We start from the raw sequence: 24,091 nt of genomic DNA, 5'->3' as shown, positions 1-24,091 counted from the left end.
TGACTTTCCCCCTTCTTTTTTTTCCCGGGAATTTCTAAAAACTCTGGCAATTATATAATACCTAGAATATTAAACTGCAGGCAGCAGATCCTTATCCTATTTAGCACCAAAACTCTGGAATAATCTTCCTAACATTGTTTGGGAGGCAGACACATTCTGTCAGTTTAAATCTAGATTAAAGACTCATCTCTTTTACCTGTTTTACACATAACACACTTAGGGCCCTATCATACGCCTGGCCCAGTGTGACACAAGGCGCAGTGCTAGTGTGTTTGCTAGCTTCAGTTCCGGCGCCGTTCGCATTTTCCCATCCAGCACCACTTAATTTAAATAGCAAATGCATTTTGCTATTTGTGCGCCCATGGGCATGCTGGTCTAAAAAAGAGGTGTGTTCAGGCACATTGCTGGCTCATTGTTATTTTAAGGAGCTGAAAATAGACGGCACCATAGACCAACCCAAACATGGTCTTTTTTGTTATTTAAAGAGCTCTTTGGTAGAAAATGCGCCTCTGGGTGGGTCCACAGTGCACGTGGACTTAGTTTATTACACACAGGGATGCGCTTCACACAAACACGCCAAATATTAAAAATAAAAGGATTACAGTGTAAAAGAATATTATTGTGTAGGCTACATAAATATAAAAATGTAATGATGGATAGTATGATGCATGTATTAGAATTAGGCTACCTATTTGCAATTCAGCCTATTACTTAATGATGAATGAAATTGGCTAATTAATTGAGCAATCATTCCAATACGCACACATATATATATATTAACTGACTCATCGTGCGGAGCTTTGGTGGATTTCTGCTTGTCCCGTAGATGATCTGCTCGCACACTTTAACTTCACGCACCATCAGATTGCTTTCTTCGCGTCCAACAAATTCCACCATGAAAATAGCGATCCGCCATGCTGAGAGCGCATCTCATTCTTAAAGGGAATGGGAGATGACACTCTTGTTGGTTCATTGAATGTTACGCCCATTACTCATTAAGAGAATAGGGACAACCCATTCCAAAAATGCCCCCCGGCGCACAGACCGTTTTTTCGTGGATTTGGAGGTGGATTTGGACTGAGTGCACCTGCACTGTGCACTTTACACTTTGCGTTAAGATATTTAAAATAGGGCCCTTACACACATGGTCGCATTAACAATAGGGCTAGGCTGGGCTAAAGCCCCAGGGCCCAAGCAAGGAGGGGGCCCATGATTGGCTGTGGAGCAGATTGACTAGCCACTGGCGATAATATATCTGGTAGAAATATGTCAATTGTGCTGCCCCATCATAATGTAAGTTTATAATTTAAATGCATTTTTAGGCATTGTGGTTTAGAAACAAATTATTTAAAACTGCTCAGGCACAGTTAGCAGCAGGAGAGAATTCATTTTGTAAATGCTAGTTTTGAGACCATGGTGAACTTGAATATGATATTGAAATTGGTCACAAGAATTATGAAATTTTAGTGGCATTACATTTTTAAAGGGGGGGTGAAATGCTATTTCATGCATACTGAGTTTTTTACACTGTTAAAGAGTTGGATTCCCATGCTAAACATGGACAAAGTTTCAAAAACTAAGTTGTACGTGTGAAGGAGTATTTTTGTTCCAAAAATACTCCTTCCGGTTTGTCACAAGTTTCGGAAAGTTTTTTTCGAGTATGGCTCTGTGTGACGTTAGATGGAGCGGAATTTCCTTATATGGGTCCTGAGGCACTTCTGCCGGAAGAGCGCGCTCCCGTATAGCAGAGCACTGAGAGCACAACAGACTTCACTGATCAGAGCGAGAGCGTCGCCAAATGTCACAAAAGGAGTGTGTTTTTGGTTGCCAGGGCAAGACAACCCTGCACAGATTACCAAAGAAAAAACAGCATTAAGGGACCAGTGGATGGAGTTTATTTTTACAGAGCATCAACGGAGTTGTGCAAGTGTTTTTGTTTGTTCCCTGCATTTCAAAGATGCTTGTTTTACAAACAAGGCCCAGGTTGACGCTGGATTTGCACATCGTTTATTTCTTAAGGATAATGCAGTCCCAACGAAAAAGGGTCACGATCGTGTGTTGGAACCGCAGGCGGTGAGTAAAACTGCTTCAAATATCTCTGTGTTGTTAACTTAGCTATCGGTGCGTAAGCACATCAAGTAAACAACATGCGATGTTGTCATCAAACTGCACTTTCCACATGTACAGCTTAAAAAAAAAAAAAAAAAAAAAAAAAGACGACAAAGTGGAACTTGGTCATTTTCCAAAACCGCTAAGCAAATATATACAGTTTCAGTACATACCACATAGAGAAGCCTTTGCTGATGCTGCTCTTGTTCAATTTCAGCCTCTGGATCTGTGTCACAGCTTCCAAACGCTCTCAACGCAAAATCCTACTTGCGCTCGTGATTCTTTAGCTCCGCCCACACGTCACGCCTCTAGGCGCTCGTGTTTTTCCGGGAAAAATCGGTACAGACTATCTTTCTCTTATGAATATAATAAAACTAAAGACTTTTTGAAGTTATGAAGGATGCAGTACTACTCTATAGGTACTCAAGATTAACAGGATATTGAGTGAAAACGAGCATTTCACCCCCCCTTTAAATGATTATAATCTAATTAAAATTAATATAACTTGACTGTAAAGTATATCATAGATAGGAATTGGCAACTGTTATTCGGAATGATTCTAGATTATATTTATGTAAAACAACTTCAGCAGTGTTTTAGAAAAATGCAGGTTTTTTTCTCTTTCTCTATAGTTGGTGAGTTAAAGTGGGGGGGGGGTTGCAGTAACTCATAGCCCCAAATGTCAGCGGAGACCAGGACAACTAGATGAGCCCCAGAGACAGATCCCGAGTGAAGACCTTGTCTCCTAGACGCCCACCGGGACTAGATCACAGGAACCAGATGAGTACTGCACAATCTAACTTTGCTTAGTTGGGGACACTTAATTTTCAGCGATATCATTGACTTGTTGTCACAGACACTATTTTAACTGAACTGAATGAGCTGGACGATGACATCATTGTATTCTACAATGAACTGCCTTTAACTGAACATTGAGCGTTTATTATTGTCATTTAGCATTATTGACACAATATTTTCATATTTGACACTGTAAAGCTGCTATGACACAAACTGTATTGTTAAAAGCACTTTATAAATAGGTGACAATAAAACCCAGTCCCATTTGAAGTTCCAGTAGTGTCTGAGAAATGAATATGCTGGAGTATGTTCTTGAATGTGTTACATCATGCATCAAAATAAAATAGCCTATACATTTTGTCTGGTAACAGAACAATAAAATTGTCTAATGCCTAAAATCTGTTAACAGCAATTATAGTATTGTATCCACAACTGTATTAACAGTCTTCAAGAAGCCAAGAAGCCAGTAAAGAGTAGAAGCACGAGACAAAATGATGATAAAAAGTAGCAGAGTTTATTGAATAATCTTAGCTGTGTTTGTTTCAATGCTGGAACTTCGTCTGACCAGCACAAATCCAACAAGAAATGTTACACCAAACCTCTTCACAACAACAACATTCCATAAACTTTAAATCTCCATAAACATTCCCTCTTATTTCTTACTCATGAAGACAAACATCCCTTGAAATCACACCCATAAGACTAAACAACAATGGAAAAATAATATCAGAAAAATCAAGAATATAATATTAATGACCAATTAAGTAATGAATCAATGATATGAGTTTATATGAATGGCTATAATGGTTATTGTAAATGATTAAATGTAATAATAAAATGATTTAATGGTAAATTATTAAAAAGGAATGAATGAACAAAAAGCAAAACACAGCATAAATGCTTGTTTGTTTTTTCATCAGAAACTTTACGTTTGCATTTTAGGATCCTTAAATCCTACAGAATGTTGGGTGAAAGAGGTTTTATTTTATTAATTTTTATTTAGACTTTTCTGAAGATTAAGGGAATTTGGCATTTCTTTCTCATATTTATAATCCTATGGAACAGGACAGGTGCGTGTGTTTATTTTAAAAAAAAAATTTATGCAAGCACACAGTAGATACCAAGGTACATGGTAGAGGGATGCACCAATAGACAGTAAAGTTAAATTGTCTGCCAAATGTAAATTTTAAATTCCAAAATTCAAATTCATAAGGTGATTTCTGTGTGTTTAGAGAAATACGGACACTCAGGTTTTCATCTGTAATGATCTGTTTTCACTGCGTTTGGATCTGTTGTGGTAGGATTTAGGTATAGCTTGAAGATTCCTCAGAACTCCGTGAACTCTGAAAGATATTAAAGACAAAAAGTGCAGTAAAATATTTACCATTTTAGTTAATATTTCAATAATTGAAAAATAAATTACCATGCTCGTGGTTCATTGATGATGGTTAATGGTCACATGGCAGTATTTTTGTGTGTTATATTTTGTGTTTATGTTTAATTGTTTTGTTTTAATTTTAAAATTCTTAGGCAAAAAAAATAAATAAAAAAACATGTTATCGTGATTTGAACTGAATATCTGTTGAAATGAGAGTTTATGATTGGATAGTGGTTTCCTCTATGTTTTTCTGAGTATTTTTGGATTTTAAACAAAGAATGGCAAATGTAACCAACTGGAATTAGACCTGGAATTTCCTTAACCAATTATTATTAATATTTTTATTAATTTTTTACTAAACAATTGTTCCCTCTGGTTACACACTGGCCTGTATAGAGGGTATTAGGAGGATCTTGTTTGAATCTGGATTTGGATCGGTTTATTAGAATCAAATACATATGTAATTATAGGAAATTGGCAAAATGCTTTGCCTTCCTCTTGTCAGCTGGCTAATTATGACAAATGAATAGTTTTCAGAAGATATATTTATGGGTTCATTAAAAATGACATCATGCATTAAACATTACATGGGCCACAGTAATTTCATTAGACGGTCTTAAAATGCAAAAGTCAGAAAGTTAAGTCAAAGTTGATTGAATTTGCTCTTCATTTAAAATGTACAAATAATTTCTGCTGACTTAAAATTGTAACTTTATTCAAATTAAAATATGCCGTTGTATTCAGTGACCACTTTTTCAACAGCAAATAAGTGCAACTTTTGACAAACTTTTTGACTGCCAGTGTAAAATATGTTTCCATGTTTAATACTGTTTTGCACAGTCAATGTGTGAGCATATTTCATAAAACATGGTCGTTTTTTTTTTTAACATCTACATTTAAGGTCAAATCTATTCAAAAGTCCAAAAAAATCATGATTTACATTTACATTTAATATTTAGTCATTTAGTTGTCACTTTTATCCAAAGCGACATACATTGCAATAGATTAGATTGTTGAAGAACATTTTTAAAAAGACAAAGATGAAATATTGTGTAAATAATTCTAGCATACTGAAGAAAGGAAAGCAACCGACTTACGTGTTAATGTCATGCTGTCACTTTCCATGCTGCTCACGGGATTGCTTGCTGTGCATGTGTATGGTTTATTCTTCTGTATTTGAGCAGATGTCAAGAGCAGTACTGGGTTTTTTTCATTCTGGATGATTTTGCCATCTACATACCAGGATACAGCCAGATCTGTATGGTTTCCAATGTCACAGGACAGCATCGTCACTACTTGAAACGTCAGATTAGGTTTAGGAGCCTTTGCTGCGACAGAAACATGGTGGTTATTTTCTACTACTGTAACTACTGTAGAAATACACATTCTTATTTTGTAATTATGGTGGTATGAATATTTGTGATCTTACCATAAACTTTAATTTCCTTTTCTCCAGCATCAATCTGTGTACCTTCATTATTAAAAACAGAGTATCTATATTTGCCGCTGTTCTTCAGACTAACACTTTCAAATGTTAATGATCCATCTTCTTCCATTGTTAGACCTGGAGTGTTTTTCCTGATCTTCCCATTTTTCCAGTGAATGAAGTCCCCACTAGAGAGATGGATCCATGTGATCTCATTAGATTTGTCTGTGTTTTTTGTTGGAAGCTTGATGGTGCAGGACGTTCCCTCGAGTTGTTCTGTTTTACATATCTCTGAAACTATAAGAAAATACATTTATATTAGCATTAATTTCAGATTTCTCAGGGTTTGTTGCTTTTTAAAAGCCTATTTCTAATTAGACATTAACTTTAGATAAAACTGCTGAACTCTGTTAAATATTCTATTCTGCCATTATTGATTTAAAGTATTGATGGGAAGTCCAGATCTTTTCTGCTAACCGGTTCTTTCGGACAGTTCATTTAAATTAACGGGTTAAAAAAAAAAAGTTTTTTTTTTTTTAACGCCCTAATGTAACATAATTCGAGATGATGTTATGATATTTTTTGTTGGAAGTCAATAGCTGCATCCCAAATGACTCACTATACAGTCATACACTGTGTACTTATGCACTATGTACTCAACAGTGTAGTGTATGAATGATGTAAGGTTATTTTGTTATTCATAATTGGAGTCTGGAAGTCCCTCCCCATTCGTTACATAGACTAATTAAAGCTGCAACATCTGAGCATAAGGAGTTCAACATTCCACACTTTTTTTTTTCAGTTTTTTAAATTGATCATCTGGGTGTTTAAAGTGCGCTTTTTCTTTGTGGAATTTTCAGTGTGAACACTACTCACGCTATTTATACTACAAAACGTCATATAATAGTGCATAAGTACACGATTTGAGATGCACCTTATCATCCAGGGCTGGGATGAAAATGCACATTCAAATATATAAAGTCAGTAATCATAACTTAAGTCATAATCATGAAGTTAAAACTAAACTGCACCCAAATACAGTAACAGGCAGTCGGTGAGTGTGAGGATTTAAGTCTTGAAGATATAAAGTAAATAAATTAGTTGTCATCAGCGCAGAAACCATAATCCACCTACTTTACATAATCTATTGTTATTTTTTTGTTATTAATTAAACATACGTTTTGCCAGATTGCCCTTTATTCAAGTCCTCTGTTTACCCGCATTCATAACATTAGCATAGAATCAGTTTGGTTCAGACGTGCTGTGCAGTAATATTAGGCAAATCATGTTCTGTTCGGTAGCTTCACGCTGAATCACGCATGTGCAGTTCTATCAGCTCATCGGTTCTCAAATCGGACGTGTCCAAAAGAAACGGTTCTCAGTTCTGTAAAACCAATGCAACTGTTTCTTGACTTGAGAACGAGAATCAGCTCATCGGTTCTCAAATCAGATGTGTGATGTACAGTTAGTTAGTGCACAGTTTAATGCTGTTCTGCACAGTCAATGTGTTGCTGATGTGACGGACTGGCTGACTCCCGCTAATTATCATCATCACCCTGTCCCTTAACCGCTGCTCTTCACAAAGCTCCTGACAGGAAATAAGATTGACTTACATGATACTGTAATGCTATCGCTTTTCTCTTTGCTGACAGGATTGCTCACACTGCAGAAGTACAGTTTATTCTCCTGTGCTTGAGCAGATGTCAAGAGCAGGTTTGGGTTGTTTTCATTCTGGATGATCATTTCTTCTTTATGCCAGGATACAGTCAGATCTGTACGGTCTCCAAAGTCACAGGTGAGTGTAGTGATCCCATCTTCGTTGTTGATCTTCACAGTAGGTTTAGGAGCGTTTGCTGTGAAAGAAACATGGTGGTTATTTCCTTCTACTGAAACTACAATAGAAATATACAGTCTTATTTTGTTATTATGGTGAAAGGGTTTAAATATTTGTCCTCTTACCATAAACTTTAATTTCCTTTTCTCCAGCATCAAGCTCTGTACCTTCATAATTAAAAACAGAGTATGTATATCTGCCGCTGTTCTTCAGACTAACACTTTCAAATGTTAATGATCCATCTTCTTCCATTGTTAGACCTGGAATGGGTTTCCTGATCTTCCCATTTTTCCTGTGAATCCTGTCATCACTAGAGCGATGGATCCATCTGATCTCATAAGATTTGTCAGTGTTTTTTGTTGGAAGCTTGATGGTGCAGGACGTTCCCTCGAGTAGATCTGTTTTACATATCTCTGAAACTATAAGAAAATACATTTATATTACCATTAATTTCAGATTCCTCAGGGTTGGTTTCTTTTTAAAAGCCAGTTTATAATTAGACATTAACTTTAGATAAAACTGCTGAACTCTGTTAAATATTCTATTCTGCCATTATTGAAATACGGTTGATTTAAATTATTGATGGGAAGTCCAGTTCTTTTCTGCAAACCGGTTCTTTTGGACAGTTCATTTAAATTAACGTGTAAAAAAAAATGGTGGGTTTTTTTAACGCCCTAACGTAACATAATTTGAGATGATGTAATGATATTTTTTGTTGGAAGTCTATAGCAGCGTCTCAGATGACTCACTATACACTCATACACTGTGTACTTATGCACTCTGTACTCAACAATATAGCGTATGAATGATATAAGGTTATTTTGTCATTCATAATTGGAGTCTGGTAGTCCCTACCCCTTCATTACATAGGCTAATTAAAGCTGCAACATCTGAGCATAAGGAGTTCAACAATCCACACTTCATTTTTTTCCGTTTTTTATTTTTTTTTATTTTTTATTTTATTTTTTATGCATCATCTGGGTGTTCAAAGTGCACTTTTTCTTTGTGGAATTTTCAGTGTGAACACTACTCACGCTATTTATACTACAAAACGTCATATAATAGTGCATAAGTACACGATTTGAGACGCACCTTATCATCCAGGGCTGGGATGAAAATGCACATTCAAATATATAAAGCCAGTAATCATAACTTAAGTCATAATCATGAAGTTAAAACTAAACTGCACCCAAATACAGTAACAGGCAGTCAGTGAGTGTGAGGATTTTAGTCTTGACGATATAAAGTAAATAAATTAGTTGTCATCAGCACAGAAACCATAATCCACCTACTTTACATAATCCATTGTGATTTTTTTGTTATTAATTAAACATACGTTTTGCCAGGTTGCCCTTTATTCAAGTCCTCTGTTTACCCGCATTCATAACATTAGCATATAATCAGTTGTCCAAATGAAATCCGTTTGGTTCAGACGTGCTGTGCAGTAATAGTAGGCAAATCATGTTCTGTTCAGTAGCTTCACGCTGAATCACGCATGCACAGTTCTATCAGCTCATCGGTTCTCAAATCGGACGTGTCCAAAAGAAACGGTTCTCAGTTCAGTGTACTGGTGATCTGTAAAACCAATGCAACTGGTTCTTGACTTGAGAACGAGAATCAGCTCATCGGTTCTCAAATCAGATGTGTGATGTACAGTTAGTTAGTGCACAGTTTAATGCTGTTCTGCACAGTGAAAGTGAAAAATTGAAAGTGACGTGACATTCAGCCAAGTATGGTGACCCATACTCAGAATTTGTGCTCTACATTTAACCCATCCGAAGTGCACACAGAGCAGTGAACACACACACACACACACACACTGGGGGAGCAGCCCGGGGAGCAGTTCGGGGTTTGATGCCTTGCTCAAGGGCACCTAAGGCGTGGTATTGAAGGTGAAGGAACTGTACATGCACTCCCCCCACCCACAATTCGAGCCGGCCCGGGACTCGAACTCACAACCTTTCAATTGGGAGTCGCTGCTCTTCACAAAGCTCCTGACAGGAAATAAGATTGACTTACAGGATACTGTAATGCTATCGCTTTGCTCTTTGCTGACAGGATTGCTCACACTGCAGGAGTACGGTTTATTCTCCTGTACTTGAGCAGACGTCAAGAGCAGGTTTGGGTTGTTTTCATTCTGGATGATATTATCTTCTTTATACCAGGATACAGTCAGATCTGTACGGTGTCTAAAGTCACAGGTGAGTGTAGTGATCCCATATTTTTTGTTGATCTTCACAGTAGGTTTAGGAGCGTTTGCTGTGAAAGAAACATTGTGTTTATTTCCTACTACTGAAACTGTAATAGAAATATACAGTCTTATTTTGTTATTATTGTGAAAGGGTTAAAATATTTGTCTTCTTACCATAAACTTTAATTTCCTTTTCTCCACCATCAAGCTCTGTACCTTCATAATTAAAAACAGAGTATGTATAGTTGCCACTGTTCTTCAGACTAACACTTTCAAATGTTAATGATCCATCTTCTTCCATTGTTAGACCTGGAGTGTTTTTCCTCATCTTCCCATTTTTCCTGTGAATCACAGCATCACTAGAGAGATGGGCCCATTTGATCTCATAAGATTTGTCAGTGTTTCCTGTAGGAAGCTTGATGGTGCAGGACGTTCCCTCGAGTAGATCTGTTTTACATGTCTCTGAAACTATAAGAGAAAACATTTATATTAGAATTATTCTTACTTTATTTAACAAACATTTTTGATTTATAACTTTTTACAGCAGAGCCCGAGATCTGCCCATATACATAAAAATATAATAATAAATAAAAATAAATAAATAATTATTATTTAAAAATTATTATAAATCCTGACAGTATTAGCGGGTTAACAAGTACATCTCAGGATTTCAATAAATCTGATAACGTATCAATAAGGTCCAACCAAAACTGTATTGTCTTTCTGGTGGCACCGTGTATTTTGGCTGTGGTACATTCCAAAAGGTCGATGTGCAGAAAGCTTAGCCGTGTTTCCACTATCGAGCTAAGACCAGGCGTGCTAGTGCTAGTGCCAGGGCCAGTCGCGTTTCCACAGTCACTTCCGGGGCTTGATCGTGCCTCGCCGGGGCTTCCTCGGGGCCAACGGCCAGGTTTTTTGGCCCGATGAAAACCTTTGGCCAAAGCGGGCCAGCTGGGGCTAGAAGAGGAGTTATGAACAAAGGCGGAGTTTCTCAGCGTCTACAGAGCGTCAGCGCGGATCATTTCAGAAAGATAACAGCTTTAACACCAGCATTAAAGACGTTTTAAAATAAGTTGAGCTCAAAACTCACTCTTAGTTAGCAACAAGTGTTTGAAATAACTTGATCCGATGTGGATTATAATCACTAAACAAGGCAGAAATATTTATAAGCGATGTAAAAGACTATATGCACGCTAAACATTAACTTTACCATAGTAAACATGGTAAATATGACCGCTTGGGTAAATCAGACGTCAGCTTCTTATTCTTTATCACAATTGTGTATTTATTAAGTAACATTTTATCTGTCTCATTTCGTGAGTTTAGCTCCACGTTGCATATCATCAAAATATAATAATGATTTTTGTTTGGGAGCTTTTATAAAAATAGAGAGTCTGCGCTGAGGATCATTTCAGAAAGATAACAGCTTTAACACCAGCATTAAACACTTTTTTAAATAAGTCAAGCTCAAAACTCACTTTCAGTCAGCGGCGAGTGTTTGAAATAACTTGATCCAATGTGGATTATAATCACCATACAAGGCTGAAATATTTATAAGCGATGAAAAAGATATGCACGCTAAACATGTTACCATAGTAAACATGGTAAAATAAGACCGCTTGAAGAAATCAGACGTCAGCTTATTCTCTATCACAATCGTGTATTTATTAAGGAACTTATATTATCTGTCACAAGCCTCGTCTCGAGGGTTTATCTCACGTTGCCTATCATAAAAGAATATAGCCTAATAATAGTTTTTGTTCGGGAGCTTTTATAAAAATAGAGATATTATCATTCATTCTAAATATGACGGCTACTGTGGCTAATAAACAGAAACAGTCTCGACTGAATAAGCAGGCTATTTTCATGAGCGTTAAAAATAAATAAATAAAATAGAAATAAGTGTATTTATGTGTGATTAATTTTGAGTCCTGGTAAATTAAATCAATATGATCAATGTATCACTTATTCTATACTAGTTAAAACATCGATGCTTTTGAATTTGAATGTAATAAAACATGCAAACAAACGGCCGCTTTTATCATGTTCGTTTTGTGATCACACATGTTCCAGTGACTTATTTCTTAGTTTTCTGATAACTTCTCTTTGATGGTGAAATTTTGAGGTTGCATGACGTTGTTCTGAGAGGCGTGAAAAGGGCGTGTTTTAGTGACGCGCAGCAGCGCTTAATGCTCCACTGTGGAAACCCTGCGCTATTCTGGCCTCGTGCTACTGGCCCGGGGCTATGAGCACCGACCGGCCCGCTTTAAGCGCTGGCTCGCACTGACCCCACAGTGGAAATGCGGCTCATGACACCCATATCAGTCTAATTGGGGTAGATGGACCACAATTTTAAAATAACCTTTTTAGCAGCGGTGAGTGCAGCAAACAGAATCCTATTTTGATTAACAGACAATGACAGCAACAAATCATCCAGCCAAAGAAAAAGCAGTGGGTCATTTCGTCTTCAGAAGATCAGACAATAAGTCCTGTACCAAGGACCAGAGCAACGCAATTCAGGAATAGTCCCAGAACATATGTATATATGTACCTTGACTTGAGTTATTTCACAGGTGACAGAAGAGGTCAGGTTTTCTTTTTATTTAATATAATAAACAATGAGTGACTTATGCCCTATAGATTAACTTATAATGAATATTTTTGTTAGCTGGGTTTTTAGAGGCAGCAAAACCGTATTGGAATGTTTGAATACTGTCGTACCACAAGTGATTTATAAATTATACTCACAAAACCTCTAGAAGCCAAACTAAAATCTACCATAGGATGAGAAATTAATTTAATCGGCCAGGGTACTCCATAAGTTTCCAGTGCAGATCTTAATCTTAAGTACAGCAAAAAGCAGAATCCTGGGAGAGAAAACTTATCCTTTAGGATTTGAAAGGACTTGAACCCATAATCATTGTACAGGTCTTTTAAAGTGTAAATACCACATTCAACCCAGCATTTGGTTTGTTACCAGTACGAAGATGGGGGTAGAGTCACTGTAAGAATCTGAAGCTCCCATAATCTTTTCTGCTGCTTTCCTGGTTTTGATAGAATGGCATATAATTGGTGGTGTCATCTGATACGCCTAATAATAGGACCAAAAATCTTGTAGGGATAAGCCACCATGAGGTTTTAACCTGTGCATAGATTTAAGCAGTGTTGGGCAAGTTACTTTTAAAAAGTAATTAGTTACAGTTACTAGTTACTTCTTCCAAAAAGTAACTAAATTAGTAACTCAGTTACAAATTTTTAAAGTAACTAGTTACTTAAGAAAGTAACTATTCCGTTACTTTCAAGTAAAATTACATTTTAAATGCTCAAACGTGACCCCACCTCTACCCCTCTTTAAAGGAACTTAAAATACATGTGCATGTTCAATTATTTATGATAAATCTGAATAATATAATGAAATGGACACTTAATACAATACATTATTAACAGAAACATGAAACATTGTACACACATCTAAAAAAAAAGTTGCTGTGGGACAAAGTGAGACTAGCCTCCAATCAAATGGCATGTATGTAGATATTATGTTTATATAGTGGATCAATGCAAATAACACGATAGATTTTTGGGAACTTTTGATATTTCCTTTTATTGTTTCTTTAATTTCTTGAAGGAAAAAGTAATGTATATACTTCCATTTAGAGAAGGCTACTTTTGGATTATTTGGGCTCGTCGCCATACCTGTCTCTGGTTGACTGACTGGCTTGTGTTGTTCGTTGTGTGTCCTGTCCTGTCCGATGATGGGTCGTTCGCGAATGAGCGTTAGTGATGATGGATCGACTCGTTCGCGAATGAGCTTTTGATGAGTCGTTCGCGATTCGCGAATGAGCCGACTCTAAGAGCCGGCTTTTTTAGTTGAACTTCGGGAGCTGGCTCGCATATCTGAAGAGCCAACTCTATTTTTTCAAATTTTGCCTATAGAAATTAAATAATTATGTAATAAAAATTGAAATATTATAGTCAAAGTCATTTAAAGAGCCGTTTGTGAGCCAAAGAGCCGGCTCTTTTCAGTGAGCTGAGTCAAAAGAGCCGAATTCCCATCACTACTATGCGTACTTTCGAAAACCCACCCAACTCTACCTCTGATTGGCTTACAATGAAATTTTACTCTACCTCAGCCAATCGTCAGCATTTATGCGCTTGTCTCGTGCTCTGCCCACTAACCAAGGAAGAACAGTAAAAAAAGTATTTGCCTCTCGCTCAGAGATCTAGTTGGTCTGATGAAAAAAAAAAACAGCTTCATCATCAGTTATAGTAACGCGCCGCATTTTTTGGCAGTAACGGTAACGGCGTTATTAAGATGAGAAGAGTAATCAATTAGATTACTCGTTACTGGAAAAAGTAATGCCGTTAGTAACGCCGTTATTTATAACGCCGTTATTCCCATCACTGGATTTAAGCCGAATTTTGTCCATTTATTGTTCCCCAAGAATTCTGATATTGCTGTATTGATCTCATTAAAATAGCCAGTAGGTGGTGTCAGAGGAAACACTGAAAATAAATAGCTTTGCCTCGGAAGTTTATTCATCTGAATCGTGGCTATCCTTCCATTGAGAGCCAAACAGAGTGGAGACCAACACAGAAGATCGCTCTTAATCTTATCCTGAAGAGATTGATAGTTCAATTTAAATTTAATTTAATTAATGCATTTAGCAGACACATTTATCCAAAGCGACTTACAGTGAATTCAGGCAATCAATTTTTACCTATATTTATGATTAATTGAGCTTTATATAAATATATGGATTTGAATTGAATAAAATTATTTTTTAATTCCTTCTCTAGTAGATCTATTTGTTTTTCTAATTCAAACTTACGGCTCTCCCAACGTTTTTTATTATAGGATCAGAAACGTATACATTTACCTTAATAAAACATTTAATGGTTTCCCATAGCACTTGGGGGTCAGACACAGAATCTCTGTTAATCTGTAAAAACTCCATCAAAGAATTACGTAAATCAGCCACCATCAAATTTTGGCTTTTAGCTTTTGCTTCTTAGCTTTTGCTATTAGTCATGCCAGCTTTTAGCTTTTGCGCTTATTCATGCCAGCTCTTAGCTGCTGCTTTTAGTCATCACTTTTAGCGTGTGGTTCCAGCATGCTTTGGCCTGCACTCCTGCTGCTACGATGAGAAGAAACACCACCTATTCTTGTCAAACTTTACTTCTGTTCTTTTACCTTAATTTATTTTTTTTCCATTGAGAGTTTTGTGTTCTGAGTTAAGTTTTGTAACACTGTGCCTCCGAGTCCGACCTCTCCGAAAACAGTGCATCGTCAGCCAACGGCCAACCATGAGCTTCCCAAGATGTATCTTCAATGATTACTGAACTTCCAACCAATCAGCAACCTCGGGAAGCCCCTTTTGGTGCGGAGGAACTCAATGCATGGGTTAAGTAAGTGATTGATGGTTGTTCATGTCTATGCAATTTCATGTATTGCTGTAAACTTGGAATTTTACATTGAAATTATTATTTTTGGTCCTTCTAGTCGCATTCCTTTAAAATATCTCAGTAGTCACTTTGAAACATCCCAAGCCAAAACCTGGGTGTTTTTCTTGACAGCGAGCTGAAACTTGATAGTCAAGTAAATTCAGTGGTTAAATCATGTTTCTTCCATCTCCGTCTTCTCTCTAAAATCAAGCCTTTCCTCACTTTCCTCAGAAAGTAATTCATGTTTTTATATCATCACGTTTAGATTAGTATAACTCCTTGTATTGTGGAATGAATACGACTACCTTGGCCCGTCTCCAGTTGGTCCAAAATGCATCAGCAAGACTCTTAATGGGCCTACGTAAATGTACTCATATTACTGATGTCTGAGCTTCTCTGCTTTGACTGCCTGTGTGTTTTAGAGTAGAGTTTAAAATCCTTGTTTTTGTCTATAGGTCTTTAAACACCTTAGCTCCCTCATGTTTATCTGAACTGCTTTCCTTACATAACCCCTCTCGAGCTCTGAGATCTAGTAGTCTTAGATTGCTCACTGTTCCTAGAGTTACATTAAAGAAAAGGGGTGAACATTCATTGTCTGTTGTAGGCCCTAAACTTTGGAATAGCCTACCAGTTCATGTTAGATCTGCTGCTACTTTAAAGGTTTTTAAATCTTTACTCAAAACACATTACTTCTCCATTGCTTTCAATGTCCCTTGATGTTCCATCTCTGTACTCGATTTTAATGACAATTCTGGATTCATTTCTTATATTTTTTTTATATATATTTTAAATGTGGATATACTGTAATTTTGGTTTTAGCTTTTATTTAATTGTCATTCTGATGCTCTATTTACTGTTTATTTTATTTTGATGCTGTAACGCACATTGGTCGGCTGCTGCTGTTATAAATGGTGCTATATAAATAAATTAAACTTGAAACTTGAAACATTTTCATTCTCTTAAACTCATTCTTCCCTAACTTTCTATCTTACTGCAACTTGTGTGAATGTGTGAGTGTGTGTGCTTAAGTGTTAGATTAGTTTATATGTCTTAGATTTATCTAACAAAGCCTTATTCATATTGAAAAGAGAATTATCTTGTGTTTCGAGCTTACAAGTTAATGTCTTAAACTGCCGATCTTGTTATTGTGCTAATTAAGTGTTTTCACTATACTTTGGATATTAATATCCAGCGCAGATTTGATGTTAAACGGCTCATTCAGTGAATCGCTGGCCATCTCAGTGATCAGCCGTGAAACATATTTCTATCTATAAAACCTGTTCTGAAAAAACAGTACACTGTTTAAGTTAAATCTGCCTTTAAATCTGACAGTTTTTAAAACCAAAACAAAGATAATAGTGCTTGATTCAATTAGGAAATAAGACTTTTCAGTGCCCTAGGGGAAAAAAATGGTTCAAAACAATTTTCAGTCATAATTTATTTTCTTTGTTTGAAGAACATTTTAATAATTTAAATCGTTTCCCACTATGTACTTGCAGAATGCAAATGTTAAATATTCAACTGGTCTCTCTTATATATTTGACATTATGCAAGTGTCTTCTAGTAAAGGCGGATGTGCACAAACTCGAACTGCAGCAGTTTGCATCTAAGATTTGCAAATCGGGCTGTTTTAGTTCAGTTCGTTAAAATATCTACACAAAATGAATTCATAACTTACCAGCGAGTGCAGTAATGAAGCCAGAGAGAAATAAAAGTAAGAGACTGTATTGGCAGCTCATTGTTCTTCTGAAAACAGCAAATGTTCAGGAACCTTTTCAAAATCCACTCAACAAGACAGAAATAACTTCTGTTCAGAGAAACAGAAAAGAGAACAGAAAGTTTGCATTCAGGGAGCTGTCAATCAAGGCCTGTATTACCGTTTAACTGGTGACCGTGTTATCTGGTGACCAGCTTCCTGATTAAGGTCTCCGGTCCAGATGTGATGGAGCGACGCAGCAGATTTGCCACTTCTGAAAGCACCGACATGATATTAAATCTGTCTAATAAATGCACACTTGCTTATTTGCAATGAACTATATATTTGGAAAAACTTAAGTCACAAACCCAAAGAGATATACTTTATAAATGTAAGAGTCAATTGTGTCCTCCTAAAATTTTTTGTTAAAACACACCCCCGCATGTCTACATCACGATGTGGGAAGATTTGCATAGCACTGCCTAAATGTTCATGCAATGAAAGAAGGCGTAGAAGAACCCCTCCGGCCATTAATCTTAATATACTGTATGAACTCAATATTAGTTGTACAAATGAACTCCGATATGTAATCAATCATTTGTTTGGCAGTAACATACTGTTAATTAAAGGAACGATAGGTTATTGTCTTCAGAAACATGCATGTGCAACATGTGCAAACAAAAAATGTAAATTGAAAGACTCAAAGAGTTTTTCTGAAGATCCAGCATTTTATAAATATTGCATATACAGCAGTTTGCTGGTTCTCTTTCACAGAGACGGAGGGGAATTTACGATGACGCATTATTTTATTTTTTAACATGGAACCAGGAAAACACACAGCAGATAACAGATAATGACGGTCAGACTCGATAAAGAAACAACTCACAGCATACACTTTAAATACAACACATAGGGGGTGAATTAAATGCACCTGAATCAAATCAAACACAGGTGGAAACTAACGACCTCAATGAAAAAATCAGAACAGGAAATTAACAAAAAAGGGCTAAATATTAGGACACCGGGAGCATGCATGTGGAACAAAACACAACACAACCTGACAACTGAAATACTAAAAGTGATAATGTCAATAAATAATGTAATGTTAGGATGTTTTATAACAGAGCTGTGTCATAATTGTTCGACCCCTATTCAGCATTCCTGTTTTTAAGTCACTTATTTTATGGAATGGAACAAAATTGTATTAAAACACAATTAAGCTTGAGCTGTTACAGATACATACATTTAGACCATGCATGTGCTGAAGAAAATATGGCAAAGTCAACAGAGCTCTCACTCATAAGGCTATATGAAGATTTCTATCACAATAAAAGTTCAGAGACACAGCTGGGAGCCTAATTCTTAAGTTTTATTCTTTTAATATACAATTACCAAAAGCAGAAAAGGCCTCTAACACTAGCTTGTTCATATTTAGCTTTTTATATTCTGTTTTCTTTTTAATATATTGTATAATTAAAAAACCCTTGCTATGTGCACTACATTAAGCTAACTGAGACTTGTTATAGCATTGCTCTTTTGTTGATTTTGATTGCTTCTGCTGTCCTCTTTTGTAAGTCACTTTAGATATAAGCGTCTGCTAAATTACTAAATGTAATGTACTTCACAATTTCTTATAGAGTCATGTGACCAAACTGGAACTTTTTGGAATTATGGATCAGTGATAAATGCTATTTTTCTCTAGTAACAGCTAGTCAGTAAAACTGCCTAATACCCAAAATATAATATAATAATAACCAATAATTAATTTAACAAAATTAGATATAAGATTAGATATAAGATTGAACCCTAATATACACTAATAACATTATTGAGCTATATAAATAAAGGTGACTTTGACTTTGACTACTGGTAAGAAAAACGTTAGAAGAAACATTATTTCATCAAAAAAAAAAAAAAAAAAAAAAGAAATGAAGTGTCATGCAGGGAATTCTCAATTTACTGTCTGTCGCTGTAAATTATACAATTAAGTTTTCTTTTTCACTTCCAAAAACTGTATTTTTTTTACAGTATTTTACTGTAAAATTACATTAACTATAATCACATTTATTCACTGAATATATGGAAACTTACCGTAAACCAGTTAACAGGTTTTTACTGTATCATTTTTACAGTTTTTTACTGTTAAAATCATATTCATTTTTTACAGTGTATGATTCAATGCTCAGACTTTGTTGCACAAATCTCTTCACAACAACATCCAATAAACCTTAAATCTCCAGAAACATTCTCTCTTAATTCTTATTCATGAAGACAATCAGCATTTGAAACCACACAGCCATAAGAATAAACAACAACGGAAAAATTATATAAAAAGACAATAATGTAATATAAATGAGCAATCAATAAGTGAATAAATGAAATGAGTATATAAATGTCTATGGTTATTATACATGTCTACATGGTTAAATGTAGATGTAAATAAATGACTATAAATAAATTAATACATGAAAGAAAAAATAAAACACCACAGTAATCTTCCTTAAAATCTTCAGAAGAGAGCATTTTTCTTTTCTTTATGCCCCCCCCCCCCCCAACTGGAATAGTCAGACGTCTGAAGTCTTCTTCATCTGGAAGATATCAAAGAAAAAATATGTTACAAAAATGAGAGTTATTCAGATCAATCCAGACGATTAAGTAAAGTTGAAAATGAATCAGCGTGATGCATTTTGACAGATAAACTTATTTTTGAAAGTGTGGGTTCTTTGAAAAGCTGTTGCCTCAGAAAGACGCTTATGTGAACAGGATGTTAAGATCTGTTTACTAAAATCTAATAGACTACAGGAACCTGTGGTAAAAACCTTTGAATTTCCTGTACAATTGCAGGTTACTTAGAGCAAAAAGCAAAAAAAAAAAAAAAAACATCTTTGAGAAGATTTCTTTATAGGTTCATTGGTATTTATATGACTTTATATTATTACACTCCTATTATTACATTGAATAAAAGCATCAGCGTAATGAATGAATGTAATATGACTGTGGAGGATTGTGGTTTGGGCTTTTAAAGCTCAAAAAGAACAGCAATCGCTTCATAGTTTGCATCGCTTTTGTTGGAAACACGAACACACATTGCATAATTTAATTTCAGAGGCGATGAGGATGTCTCTCACCTTGTTTGTGCTTTTTTGAGTTGGCTACAGCTTCGACACGCACAGATGATAAGAATACAGATCAGTAGAAGCAGAAGGGTTCCTCCACCTGCTAAAATGCTCACCATTACCCAGAAATCAGGGCCAAAGAGATTTTTACGAGGACCTGGGACACTTTCACCTGTAGGATCTGGGTTACCTTCACCTGTAGGACCCGTAAGATAATAGCAGATGTCATGAAATCAGTAACAAACAAGTCAGTCAATAAATAAATAAAACATACTATAAAAAAAGAAAATCCTAAAAGCTGCACCATGCATAATTATATAACACAAAGTTAGTACATTAAATAATGAGAAGCATGTAAAATAAAAAAAAGACTTACATGATACTGTAATGCTGTCACTTTGCTCTTTGCTGACAGGATTGCTAACACTGCAGGAGTACGGTTTATTCTCCTGTACTTGAGCAGACGTCAAGAGCAGTTTTTGGTCTTTTTTATCTGAGAGGATTCTGCCTTCTTTATACCAGGATACAGTCAGATCTGTTCGGTCTCTAAAGTCACAGGTGAGTGTAGCGTTCCCAACTGTGCAGTTGATCTTCACAGTAGGTTTAAGAGCCTTTGCTGTAAAAGAAACATGGTAGTTATTTCCTACTAATGAAACTACAATAGAAATGTAAAATCTTATTTTTTTATTATGGTGAACGGGTTTAAATATTTGTGATCTTACCATAAACTTTAATTTCCTTTTCTCCAGCATCAAGCTGTGTACCTTCTTCATTAAAAACAGTGTATCTATATCTGCCGGTGTTCTTCAGACTAACACTTTCAAATGTTAATGATCCATCTTCTTTCATTATTAGACCTGGAGTGATTTTCCTCATCCTCCTATTTTTCCAGTGAATCACAGCATCACTAGAGAGATGGACCCATGTGATCTCATTAGATTTGTCAGTGTTTTTTGTTGGAAGCTCAAAGGTGCAGGACGTTCCCTCGAGTAGATCTGTTTCACATATCTCTGCAACTATAAAAAATAAAATCATAATAGAATTTAATAAGCTCAGCAGATTTCATATACAATCATATGTGGTTTAGAATAAAGAATAAAAATGGGTTTATTTTTTAAAGTCAATTTCTGTTTAGACAACAGTAACAGGAAAATATTCTGTTCTTCCATTATTGACTACAAAAGTGACACGGATCATTTACAGTAACACACACCGACTCCTGTAACAACAGCGGCTGTCATCACACTGTGTGGGGTAAGTTGTGGGGACCAGATGGTCTTATCCACAAACTTAACCATTGTTACAGCCAATAGGAATTAAACAAAGTGTAAAATTACAGTACAACGTATTTTCACTGACCTGACATCCATTACAATTCAATTCAACACTGCCTTTACATTTTTGTTCAGCAATTTATCAAACATATAATACTGAAATTTCACACACACACACACACACACACACAAACTTAAAAAAATTACTGTGATGCAGTTTTTGCCTTTTATCTGACCTGCCCCTTAAAATTTATCTTAATGTAAAAATTGATTAGACATTTATTTCTATAAATAACACTATATGCATGAGAACAAAAGTTAATGTGGTTTATTATTCTTAGATTTTAATCATGTTTTAACTTTTTATCTCAACAATAAAAAACTTCAGCCAATAGTAAAATCACTAAAATTTAGGATAAATAAGCTTTTACTTAAGTTTATTAAAATAGCTATACACAAAATTAAATCATACCATAGAGCGCAGCAAAGCCAGAGAGGAATAAAAATAAGAGACTGTGTTGGCAGGTCATTGCTCTTCTGAAACCATCAAATATATTCCAGAACCTTTACACCACCAGCTCAACGACACAGAAATAACTTCCGTTCACAGAAACAGAAAATAAAAAAACAGGAAGTTTGCATTCAGGGAGCTGTCGGTTAAGCAGAATCATCAGCTTAAGATGTCACTGATTATACAGAACAAATTAAATAAAGGCTGCAAACTCTTTAACCTCTCAAAGGAGGAACAACTTTTAATATTACGTGATTTCAAGTTTTCCTTTCTCTTTGGAATGTTACAAGCTCTTGGTGCAAAGAGAAGATCTCTAAAGTTGCAAAGACAAAAATCTAAAATCCAAAGAGATATTGGTTATCAAAGTAAAGACTCTGCCACGCACCAGTTTTTGAAAAATGTTTTTTTTTTTTATTTATTTTTTTATTAAAGCATCTCAGTATATTCTGTTACACCAAATACACAAAATAATGATCTTTAAAAAAGCATCATATGACACCTTGAATGCAGTGAGATTCACCACTGACACTGTTCTCACGTCACACCTCAGTTGTGCACGCAGTGAGTCCTCAGTTGAAACTGTAATAATATGATACTAGTGAATCAGATCTGACAACTCTCAGTGTGTGTTTGTGATTGCGCTCTGGAGATCATTGAAAGCTCAGAGTTCGTGTTTTTGTAGCGTTGAGCAATGCAGTCAATCACAGATATATCTGTTGATTTCTCAAAGAGCTCTGATTGGGATTATCCAATTGAAACAAACAATGTATACATGATATAAATTAGATTCATTGCGCAGTGTAAAGAGCTTCTTGATAGTAACAAAACTTTCAGCTTTGTGATCTGAGTGGGAAAAGTTATAGCTGTTTCATGATCTAAAAATGGGTTGCAGCTTGCAGGAGGAAACGTTAGTGGTTGTGTGTCAACTCCACTGTATACAGTAATTTTACATTTTGCATGATAGCAAATTTATTTGAAATATTTGAAGTTGTAAATAAAAAGGAAAATCAGCCATATTTATTGGCATATATTTGAAAAGAAAATAGTGTTTTTTTTTAAGTCTTTCTATATCAAATTGTAAAGTTTAAATCAGTGTTTTACTCTCCATTGAAACGGTACAGAGCGCCCCCTGGGGGGAAATATCCGCACTGCTCTTAGTGGAAGAACAGCACAACGCCTCATATTTGCGGTTTCTGTTCAAGTAGCTTCTCTTTCTGTTTGCGTCTTGGGTGTGTAAAAGACTTTCTGAGCAAAATACTGTATAACAGTGCATTAACGTGTCCTTTGGATAACAAAAATGTCTCCACGATGCTTGACGTTGGTCGTAATCTTCGTTTGTGTTCATCTCCACAGAAACTGTTTCAGGTGCATTATGTTTTTAACGTTTTAATCGACGATGGCGCAGCAGTTATAAACGATATTCTAGAAGCATAATTTACATTAATTAATTAGCCTAACTGCAGTGTATGGCAGACTTTTGCATATCTAACTAACATTCTCTCCCAAATTTTAGGCGAAGATGTGAAGAAAGCAGTGGGTGACGAAGTTTCTTTTCCTCCAGACAAAGAACAGGAACAAAGATTCAACTTGACTGTTAGGGGTGAGTGCATGATATGATTAACATATTCTAAAAATAATACTGTTAAAAAGTTACATTATTAGGCTAATAATATACGTGTTTTTCGTTTGTTTGTTTTTTTAGTCATACATAATACAGTTGCCATGATATGATAATGGTATTGTAATATGCCTACCCTGGTACTATGGTATAACAGTTACACCTACAGTAATGATACACTTTTTTATTACTTACATAATCTATGATTGCAGAGGGAAAAAATGTGTTTTTATTGAACCTTTATGGAGCAGCACATCTTGCGTAATAATAATAAAAGGTTTTTTTTGTTTTGTTTTTTTTTACTTGTATGAGGTGGTGAGGAGGGCCTTTTACCCCACACTACTGACACAAATACTTTAGCTCAAGTAATATTGTACTGTATGTTTTGAAAGTTAATTCTGGTTAAAAACAATCACTTCAGCAATGGTTGTAAACTTCAGTTTCTTCTGATAGTTAAATCTATTGTCATTCAAATTAATTGTAAAAATAGAATTAACAAGACATGCCTCAAAATGTATAAGAATTCATATACATGTAACATATCATTTTAGCTATTATCATTTACTACTTTCATGTTTTATTTATTAGGAGAAGAAGTGAAAGTATTTGGTGAAGTTGGTCGTACAGTGTCTTTTGGTGCGACCAGCTTAAATCCTTCTGTCAGCAGCATTATATGGAAACACAGAAACGGTGGA

At 35.6% G+C, this 24,091-nt stretch overlaps 2 protein-coding genes and 1 long non-coding RNA gene across 9 annotated transcripts in view; 2 read left to right on the top strand and 1 right to left on the bottom strand.

The window, feature by feature from the left end:
* LOC127948886 (uncharacterized) overlaps positions 1–7,564 on the top strand; it is a 55,793-nt gene extending 48,229 nt beyond the window's left edge. Inside the window, exon 2 of the long non-coding RNA XR_008152213.1 lies at positions 7,507–7,564. This is a non-coding gene — a long non-coding RNA (uncharacterized LOC127948886). The remainder of the gene's footprint in view (positions 1–7,506) is intronic.
* Positions 1–21,884, bottom strand: part of LOC127948878 (carcinoembryonic antigen-related cell adhesion molecule 5) — a 151,917-nt gene extending 130,033 nt beyond the window's left edge. For 6 of the 7 annotated variants that reach the window (XM_052545685.1, XM_052545687.1, XM_052545683.1 and 3 more), the window contains exons 1-5: positions 16,860–17,573; positions 9,911–10,204; positions 9,565–9,804; positions 7,671–7,964; positions 7,325–7,564 (exon numbers count right to left, since the gene is read on the bottom strand). In XM_052545685.1, the coding sequence (XP_052401645.1) occupies positions 7,325–7,564; positions 7,671–7,964; positions 9,565–9,804; positions 9,911–10,204; positions 16,860–16,920 (1,129 nt within the window). In that variant the 5' untranslated portion in view covers positions 16,921–17,573. Of the gene's footprint in view, positions 1–7,324; positions 7,565–7,670; positions 7,965–9,564; positions 9,805–9,910; positions 10,205–16,859; positions 17,574–20,715; positions 21,010–21,739 lie in introns of those variants that run through there. The other variant, XM_052545682.1, reaches the window with a different exon arrangement.
* LOC127948884 (CD48 antigen-like) overlaps positions 1–24,091 on the top strand; it is a 101,061-nt gene that overhangs the window by 67,446 nt on the left and 9,524 nt on the right. The window lies entirely within an intron of this gene.

The sequence above is a fragment of the Carassius gibelio genome, chromosome B1, assembly GCF_023724105.1.
Source record: "Carassius gibelio isolate Cgi1373 ecotype wild population from Czech Republic chromosome B1, carGib1.2-hapl.c, whole genome shotgun sequence".
Lineage (NCBI taxonomy): Eukaryota > Metazoa > Chordata > Actinopteri > Cypriniformes > Cyprinidae > Carassius > Carassius gibelio.
Note: the sequence above shows the minus strand (reverse complement) of the source record. Positions and strands in the feature narration are given on the sequence as shown.